Genomic DNA, 10,401 nt, shown 5'->3' on the forward strand with positions numbered 1-10,401 from the left:
AAGTAGGCAGGGACTGAGTGGTGGGTAGATTAGGGCTCACTGTCTGTTTCCCTACCCTCCTGTCATTACAATATACCCCAAAATCCAATTTGCTTTTGCAGCTGCTGCCTGACATTGAATGCTGCTGCCTAACTTATTTGTTACCAGAATACCCAGGTCATTCTTTTGTTCCATTATCCCCAGTTTTATTCCATTTAATGTATATTAATTAATGTTATTATTGCGTCCTAAGTGCATTACTTTACATTTATCAACATTAAATTTTATCTGCCATGATTTTTCCCATGCTGCCAGCTTATCTAGGTCTTTATGTAATATTTTAGAGTCAAGCTGAGTTTTAAGTATCCTACAAAGTTTTGTATCGTCAGCAAAAACTCACACCTTGCTATCAATCCCATCCGCAAGGTCATTAATAAAAAAGTATTGGGTCTAACACCAATCCGTGTTGTACCCCGCTGCTGACTTCAACCCATTTTCAGTAAGTTCCATTTATAACAACTCTGTTTTCTGTCCCTTAACCAATCCTTTACCCACTTGCATACACGTTCCCCCAGTCCCTGTGTCTGTAATTTCAGAACAAGACTGTTGTGCGGATCTTACATTTGCTTTACTTACATTTTATGAAAGTGAGTAAAATATGTTTAAGTGATTCAATTTTGTATGAAGAATCCATTTTATATTGTGAAGGATCATCTGTTTCTCTGTAAGACAAAACATGCTCTGGGACAGTTTGGGAGATATTGTGTTTACCATTCTTTATCTGAATCTGCTATGAGAATGTACGTGTTGTCTTTGCAGCTGTAAGATTGTTATAGGAAATCTTGTCTTACCCATTACTTCTTGTTAGAAGCTTTTGTCTTACTTGTAAGCTCTCATAAAAAAAACTTTTCTTGCTTGTGATTGGCTCAGCTCAAGCCAACACATTCCGCTCAAGCCAACTCCTCCTCCTCAAGATACATTTGTAGATGCATACAAGAAATAAACCATAGAAGGATTTTTGGGCATGCAAAACATGTCTGTGTGTCCATTACTTCTCTCCGATATATCGATATAACGAATGGATTTGGATCTGGGCAAGTGACTAAAGGGTGTCGTTGACACACCAATCTAAGGCTCAATGCCCACAACCGCAGACAGCTGGCCGCATTTACGGGCTGTGCTCCCATTATAAAGTATGGGAGCATGGTACATAAAATAAAAAAATAGGACATGCCCTATTTTTTCGGAAAGTTACTATGGCACGTACACCTTACTGTAAATATACGAGAAGGTGTCCGTCAGCCATAGAAATGAATGTGCCCGTAATTACGGACTATTTTACGGTCGTGTGCATGGGGCCTTAAACCTTCAGTCTAATATATTTTGCACAGGATTGCATCAACAGTTTTTGGTGCCGAAACCTGGGAGATTAATCGTCTGATAACTGTCACTAGGAAGTCGGTCATTGATGCATCGGTGTAACAACAAAACCGCGGTAAATAAGAAACTTATTCTTGCAGAAACCATTTTACTTGTATGTATTGTTAAGACCTTGTATTAGTTTTTGTGATGAGACAATCTCCCAGACGCAGTCACTTGTTCAGAGGTATGTTTAAAACTATTGTGTGATGAATGATTGCAGATGTGTAAATCTTTCTTGAGTCAATGGTATAAAGGGCATAAGTGAGTTAAAGTTATGAATGATATGAGCGTATATTTTCGACAGTGTAAATGTTCTCTTAGAGTTAAAAGCAAAAGTGATGAGAAATATTGCTTCAGTGAATGAGCTTTGTCAGACCCCTAGGCTAGGTTACAGTTCTATCATACTGAGCGGATGGTTGAGAGGAGTTTTAACATACATATAACGTAACGTAAGTCGTTCAGGTATTACCGATTGGACAGTTAGAAAAAATGTCACCTAATTTCAGAGGTCTGGTAGTGTGTCCATTGTGTTTGGTTCCTCACGCTGTGTGGAAAGGTGAAGAAGATTAAGGTTTTGTAGAATAAAACTGCAATGAATTGGTGGCTGTTGGGTTTGTGTTGTATTGTTATAGGTCTGTTGTTGGTAAATTCATATATTATTTGGCTGTTGTGTAAAATCGTTAAAGACCAACGGAAAGGTTACCCTGTTGCCCGCTTGGTCTGAGAGAGTTGAGTACCAGGTAAGTCAAGTCCGGCTCAGTTGTTTGAGTGTCAGAGACGTCTGACACAGTGAGGTACTATAGGTGTCAGTGGGTGACACAACTGTCCAGATCGACAGACTGTATGACAGAGAGTCAGGGACAGACAATTTTCCGGATCGACAGACTGTGCGTGGGGGACAGACAACTTTCCAGGATTGGCAGACTGTGCTTGGGTGACAGGGAGTCGAGGATAGAAAACTGTCCGGATCGACAGACTCTCCATTGGTGACAAAGATATTTAGGGACAGAGAAGTTGGATATTCGGAGGTAATATCCAGTAGTACCATCAGGACTTCTGTGGTTAACTCCTGATAATGGGGAACTCAGAGAGTAAGGGATTACTGGTGGTGCAAGTAAGTTGGTATGAGTGGTACGTGTATACAGGCATAGATTTTGACAAGGAGAGTGACTGTACTAGTGATGATGAAGACTAATACAGCTGGGTACATTGCAGTGAGCAATGTAAATTATGACGGGGGTGTAATGTGGACACGTGTGCAGTGTGTGTGTCGAAGACGAGTGTGAGGACCAGACTGGTTCAAATGAGAATGGACTGACAAATGTGGGAAATCTCTTTCCAATGATATTTCATGGCTGACGGACTGAGACCAGTTGGCCACAGTATAATATTGATTTTAGATCTATACTGCATGCTCTCTCACTCCTATCAGCTGTAATGAGAACATTTTGTATATCTACTGAATTGTTCGTTACTAAAGAGTGTGTAAAAAACCCTAGAACACTGAACTTAAGTACAAGGTTGTGTAAATTGGATGACTAGTTTGCGTGCCTTATGTATGGGTTTTAAATGACTGGGGTTGGCTGTGTGCAGTCAGGTTTTAGAATTATAAATATAGCAGAGTCTTAGTTATTTTCAGCATTTTGTCTTGCTGAGACTCATAGTTCTACAAAAATGGGTCTGAGAGGAGGGGGGTTGTGGGAAACGGCAGGCAGCTGGTTACGGTGTGTGGGAGTGTCAGAAAGAATGTGAAATGTTCTTGCAAGACACAACACTAATCGTCTATTATCTTCACACTGCTGACCTTAGTACCACCCTCAGTAATATACTATGCAGAGGTGCTCTCTCACGCTGATAGTAGAAAATTACAACAAGCGCAATCCAAGCATTTGTCTGTATATAGATAGACTACAAAATGTGGACTGTAAATGTAGTGCCAGGGATGAGGTGTCTTCAACAGTGTGGGCGCTAGACTAGACTCACTAAGTATGAACTCTCACTTCTTTGCTTTTTCATGTGTTATTATCTAGTGTTGTAGTGTTGTGAACCCAGCCACATTGCTTCCGCTGGGTCCAAAAGTATGGGAATTAAATACAGATATTGAAAATTCGGACCCACCCCATCATTGTTTGAGATTTGTAAAGAGTGAGACACGAGGTTCTGATAATGTATGTACAAACCCAATTCTTAAAACACAGACCCTGACTGTTCCCAATCCCCACATTTTGCTTAGTCAGATTCCATACACAGTGTAACGTCCGTGGTCGCTGACCACGAACTCCTCTCATCCTGCTGCCGCCTTTCTCTCCAAAGATGCCAGCACATGTTGGCCATCCTGTTCCGCAGTGACCACTAGGGTGCACTCGCGAGCTCAGTCCAGTCTTAAAGAGCCAGAGTGCACACATGTGTGAGATTAGCTGATTGCTCCCAGAGCACCCTGGACTATAAGAAGGTCCCTGCCTCTTTCTTTATTGCCTGAGCGTTGTTTGTACCTACCCGTGTCTGTCTTTGCAAATGGTACCTTGAGTGTTTTCCAGTTCCAGTGTTCCCGTTGCTGCTACCTGTATCCCGTATCCCGTGCTACCGTGTTCCCATGCTGTACAGTGTTGGAGTCGTGTTGTGTCGCCTACTACACCCGCTGTGTTTCACCGCACCTGTTGTCTGCCTGCTGCCAGAATTCCATCTTAGCCTAATCCATCGCTACTGTCTGAATTGTCACAGGTACCTTATCCGAATTATAGACATTGACTTTGTAACCTGTTTGGCCAGCTGCTATAACGCTACGGCAGTACGGCCCAGTGGGTCCACACCGCGTCGTGACATGGACTCCGCTGGTCAACTCAAGACCGTGACGACATCACAAGCGACTTGAGGCACAAGCTGCAGTTCCCCTGGCACCTGCTCATATTGCCTCTGCTGTTCCTCCTACTACACCTCCTGGCAGTACGGATCCTCCCACTACACCTACTGGCAGTGCTGACTCCCGATTTTCTCTGCCACTACCTCATCACTATGATGGAGACACGAGGACCTGCAGGGGATTTCTCGACCAGTGCCAGATCCCCTTCAGCCTGTATGCCAAAGCATTTTCCACTGACGGCGCAAGGGTCACTTTCATCGTCTCTTTCCTCACTGGCAGGGCCCTAGCATGGGCGAACCCCATCTGGAAACGACAAGGACTAAAGACCCGTGATTTCCATGGGCTCCTACGGATATTTTGTATGGTATTTGAGGAACCTGGACGAGTCTTGTCGGCAGCCGCCTCCTTGCTGAACCTTTGCCAGGGAGAAACTTCAGTAGGCGAGTACACCATTCACTTCCGCACCCTAAGGGAGAGTTGTTATGGAACAATGAGGCCTTGGTGGCAACATTTTGGCAGGGACTGTCCCCCATGATTAAGGACGAGCTTGCCGCCCGAGAGCTGCCATCTACCCTCATTCTTCTGGCAGCCCGGATTGACATAAAGATCCGAGAAAGGTTCTGAGCTGCTCCTCGGGAGGGAGGACTCCCTAGTCCGGCTCTCACATTTCAGCAACCCCTGCTGTCCTCATCTGCTGTTCCACCTGAGGAATCTTTGAAGACGGACCATCTCAAATTCTCTATCCAGGAGAGACAACGCAGATGCACTTCGGGTCTCTGTCTGTCTATGTATTGTGGCCTCGGAGGCCATCTTGTGCGTCTGTGCCCCCAAAAACCCCAGAACCTAGGGTTGGTTGAAGAGACAACTCTGAGTTACCCTAAGGGTGACAGACAGTGAATTGCAGAAGACAGAAGAGGATGATTATGTACAGGACTTGTCAATGCACTAATGAGACCCAGTGGCATAACTACCGTTGTAGCAGCGATAGAGGCTGCTACGTGGCCCACGGCATGAGGGGGACCATGCCGGCATGGCCCCCCCATGCTCGGTGGTGCGACTAGCAGCCGCTATTGCTGCTACAGCAGCAACGCCTCTGCATTTAATAGTATATGCATCCTTAGGACGCAGATACTATTGAACACTATGGCAGAGCAGGGAGGTATCCACCTGCTCTGCCATTTACTAGGCTACAGGCCAAGTTCAGCCTGCAGCCCATCAGGCACAGCCACAAGATCCCTGTGCAGGCAGGCATGATGATGTTACTGAATCACGCCGGCCTACGCAAGGATCCCATAGCCATTAATTATTTGGAGAAGCTCCATTCATCGCGGGAACGGGGCTTAGGTAATATTAGATTTTTTGGTTTTATTTGTTTGGGGGGCTGTATGGCACTATCTACAAGGGGGAGGTTGTATGGCGCTATCTACAGGAGGGGCTGTATAGCGCCATCTACAGGGTGCTGTATGATGCTATCTACAGGGGGCTCTATGGCGCTATTAACAGAGGGCTCTATGGCGCTATCTACAGGGGTACTGTATGGCGCTATCTACAGGTGGACTGTATGGCGCTATGTACAGGGGGCTGTATGGCACTAATTATAAGGGGGAGATGGGGAGCACTTTATACAGGGGAGGAGTATGGTACTATCTACAAGGGGGAAGTGGGGGACGATATCTAAAGGAGGGGCTGCATGGCACTATCTACAAGGGGGAGGATGGGGTGCTATTTACAAGGGGGGCTGTATGTCACTATTTACAAGGGGGAGGTGGGGGCACTATCTACAGGGTGGGCTCTATGGCATTATCTACAAGGGGGAGGTGGGGGCATTATCTACAAGGTGGGCTTTATGGCACTGTCTATTAGGGGGGAGGTGGGCAATATCTACAGGGGGGAGGTTGACACTATCGACAAGGGGTGCGTGACACTATCTACAGGGGGGCTGTATAGCACTGTCTACAGAGGGCTCTATGGCACAATCTACAGGGGGGCTGTATGGCAGAATTTACAGGGGGCTGTACGGCAGAATCTCCAGGGGGGCTGTATGGCACAGTCTACAGGGGGGCACCATATGCAAGGGGGAGCTGTGTGTGGCACCCAGGGGAGGGAAGTTTTCTATGGGGCCCAGACTTTTCTAGTTATGCCCCTGATGGGACCCAATCCTGGGATGAAATACTGAGATTGGTGAAAGCATTATTTTATTAGTTGAGGCCTATTGTTTATATTGTTTGAGGTTTATAATCATAATGTATGTAAATATGCCACAGTACTGAAAATGACAACGTATTAAAAGTGGTTTATTATGTGGAGTTATGAGGTGAAAGTAACTAGTTTTTGTAACTCATAAGCAATGAGAACCCTGAAGTCATGTTATGTGACATTACTCCTGTGTATTTTTAGGTTTGGAAAAAATGCTGCCCACGATCTTGTATATCCGTAGTGGTGAAAGTTCTGTTAATACAATCCCAGAGTATTAGTGACTAACCAACATACAATAGTACTGTTAAGGATCTGCCAGGCACAGCTTCTGTATCCACGCCCATAGGTAATCAGTCTGCACCTGCTTCTATGTCTGTGAGACTGACTCCATCTTCCACCACTCAGGATGGCAGGCTTAGGAGTGGGAGAGCCTATCACAGCCTGGCCAGACGGAGCTAGCTCCCGCCCTCTGTCTATTTATACCTGCCTTTCCTGTTCCTCCTTGCTTGTGATTCTTCTCTGTTGGTTTCCTGGCCCTGCTGCAGCTTCTTGAACTACTTGTCCCTGCTTCGTATTGACCCTGGCTTACTGACTACTCTTCTGCTCTGCGTTTGGTACCTCGTACACTCCTGGTTTGACTCGGCTTGTTCACTACTCTCCTGCTCTGCGTTTGGCACCTCGTACTCTCCTGGTTTGACTCAGCTCGTTTACTACTCTTGTTGCTCACGGTGTTGCCGTGGGCAACTGCCCCGTTTCCCTTTGTTCTGTGTTTCCTTGTCTGGTTGTCTGTCGTGCACTTACTGAGTGTAGGGACCGTCGCCCAGTTGTACCCCGTCGCCTAGGGCGGGTCGTTGCAAGTAGGCAGGGACTGAGTGGCGGGTAGATTAGGGCTCACTTGTCTGTTTCCCTATCCCTGTCATTACAAGTACTAGATTATTTGGAAGCCTGCCAAGGGGGCATGTGCTCAATAGTTCGTCCAGAATGCTGCTATTATATAGACATTCCGGAATTTTGCAAGTCAAGCATGACATAGATCAAGCTAAGAAAATAAAGAAAGAGTTCAGGAAAGCTAATTCCAAAGATGGTTGGAACCTGGAGTGGTTAGATTGGTTGTCATGGCTAAACCCCTCTTACTGGTTTAAGGGTATTGGGGGATGGATAATGGGTTTGCTCCAGAGTATCCTGCAGGTTGTTTTATTATGTATCGCATTATATTTGCTTCGGTGCCTCATATTCTGGCGCCTGCCAAAACAATTGCAATTTAAGTGATCCCCTTCCCTCCAGTCTCAGTCTCTCATACTGCTTGAAGCAGCTTCATGCTGATAGGACAGCATCAGAGGCTTTGAGACAGCTCCACCTCAGGAGAATCGCTGCTCTTGACGCCCATTTGTCTAGTATAGACTAATTTGCATATTTAGGCTGGGTTCACACGACCTATTTTCAGACGTAAACGAGGCGTATTATGCCTCGTTCTACATCTGAAAATAGGGCTGCAATACGTCGGCAAACATCTGCCCATTCATTTGAATGGGTTTGCCGACATACTGTGCAGACAACCTGTAATTTACGCGTCGTCGTTTGACAGTTGTCAAACGACGACGCGTAAATGGACTGCCTCGGCAAAGAAGTGCAGGGCACTTCTTTGCCACGTAATTTGAGCTGTTCTTCATTGAACTCAATGAAGCACAGCTCAAGATTTACGAGCGTCTCAGACGCCTCGCAAAATGCGAGGAGGAGCATTTACGAGTGAAACGAGGCAGCTGTTTTCTCTTGAAAACAGTCTGTCTTTTCACACGTAAATGACAGCTAGCGTGTGCACATACCCTTAGAAAAAAGCTCATAACCTTTAAAATAATAAACTTTTTGAGACACCATTTTCAATAGCATTATCAGTTTGACAGCACCTATGAGATTAGTTTGGAAATAGGGCATTACTAAACTAGTGACAGATCCCCTTTAAGTACCTGGCTTGGATACAAAACATCCGCAAATAAACAAAAGGTGGGAAATGTGAAAGTGAATAAAATGTGTTTAGGTAATTTCATTTTGTATAAAGAATCCATTTTATATTTTGAATCATCATCTGTTTCTCTGTAGGACAAAACTTGCTCTGGGACTGTCTGGGAAATCATGCGTTTACCATTCTTTATCTGAATCTGCTATGAGAATGTACATGTTGTATTTGCAGCTGTAAGATTGTTATGGGAAATCTTGTCTTACTCATTATTTCTCATTATTACTCATTATTATTATAAGCTTCTGTCTTACTTGTATGTTCCCACAAGAAACCTTTCTTGCGTGTGATTGGCTTAGCTCAAGCCAACTCCCTCCGCTCAAGTCAATTTCTCTTTTGGGATACAATTGTAACTGCATACTAACAATAAACCAGAAAAGGATTTTTTGGGTATACAAAGCATGTCTGTGTGTCTCTTACTTCTCTCCGATATATCGATATAACTAATGGATTTGGATCTGGGCAAGTGACTAAAGGGTATCCGTTGACACACCAATCTAAAACCTTCAGTCTAATATATTTTGCACAGGATTGCTTCAACACATTTCTCAGTTAGATCTAAGAAAACAGAACAGTTCTCCAATTAAAATAATTTATAAAAAAAATGCTCCTGTATCGAGATATTGCTGTTACATACTTGTTATGGCCCACCCTGGTATTAGTTTGCTTCCCTCTCAGAAGGTCCAACTAATGTTTTACGCGCCGGTAGTCAAACACGCTCAGTAGCTTAGTCCAACAGTCAGGCTTCTCCTGTACATGGGCGGCAAAATGATTACTGCTATTGTGTAGGTTAGCCAATAGGAATATTTGACCTAGGAGCAACTTCTAGCACTCGATACATTAGGTGGACGTTCTGAGGATAAAAAGAACACTACGGAGCGCCAAGTATGTAACAGTAATATCTATTCCCAGGAGCATTTTCTAAATTATTCTAATTGTTTTTTTTGTTTTTTTAAGAGTAATATAAAACATAATCCCGGGAAAACTCCATTGATAAAAAAAAAACCATTAACTTGCAGCAAAGTGTTAAAATATTTGTCATAAACTTTTTTTTCCGTTAACACTTTAGGTGGCTCTACCTAACATGTAACAACATGTAATTATTAAATGTGGTTTTTGAGCTAAAGTATCTGGGGACATTTTTTAGAAAATATTTCCAAAACTATCTGCCTCTCTTTCATTTGAAAAAATACCCTTGATGCATCTGTTTACACTGCATTGCAATTCCTAGTGCACTTTTATTTAGAATAGAGCATAAAAATGTACGCACATACCTAAGCCTTTTAACATTTTCTTATCCAGTTTTTGGTCTTTATTTGAAGCAGAGTCTTTTGCTGATGAGACATCTGATGAAGAAATGGCTTCTTTTGGCTCCTCCGCATTTGCATCCTCAGTTTCTCCATCATATTTCGATTGTTCTTCCTTGATTGGCAAACCAGAGTTTTGGTTCTCAACATTTACAGAAACAGAAGCATATGTCTGAATTATATCTTCTAGCTGCCTGCTCAGCTCATCTGAAATGTCTTGCTCAGCTGAGCCACATGTACTGTCTTTACTAGGCTGCACATCAGTTTCTTTTGGTAACACTTCCTCAAGGGATGATAAGCCATTTTGATCAGGGGACACTGGATTATCATTTACTAAAAGCTGATTTTCTGGCTTATCATTGTTGTTCTGCATTTTGCACCTAAAATAAATGGAATATATTAGTTACTCAGTTTACACTAAAAATATATTCTTTAACAGTTTACACTAAAAATATATTCTTTAACAAGAAAGATATAATGGAGAGCACTTAATGCCAAGCAGCAGCTGTAAGGTCTATTAAAAAGTTTAATGTCACCTTTGATGTTACATCTTCAATTTGGGGTACAGTTTTGCCTACCACACTGTAGAAAAAACATAAGAGATTTGGAAGGGGTTGAACACA

General features: G+C 43.6%; 1 protein-coding gene across 1 annotated transcript in view; it reads right to left on the reverse strand.

Annotated features, from left to right (window-relative positions):
* Positions 1-10,151, reverse strand: part of TXLNB (taxilin beta) — a 105,586-nt gene extending 95,435 nt beyond the window's left edge. The window contains exon 1 of the mRNA XM_075864289.1: positions 9,746-10,151. Within this exon, the coding sequence (XP_075720404.1) occupies positions 9,746-10,151 (406 nt within the window). The remainder of the gene's footprint in view (positions 1-9,745) is intronic.
* Positions 10,152-10,401: the final 250 nt, after the last annotated feature.

The sequence above is a fragment of the Rhinoderma darwinii genome, chromosome 4 (assembly GCF_050947455.1).
Source record: "Rhinoderma darwinii isolate aRhiDar2 chromosome 4, aRhiDar2.hap1, whole genome shotgun sequence".
In the NCBI taxonomy this organism is placed as follows: domain Eukaryota; kingdom Metazoa; phylum Chordata; class Amphibia; order Anura; family Rhinodermatidae; genus Rhinoderma; species Rhinoderma darwinii.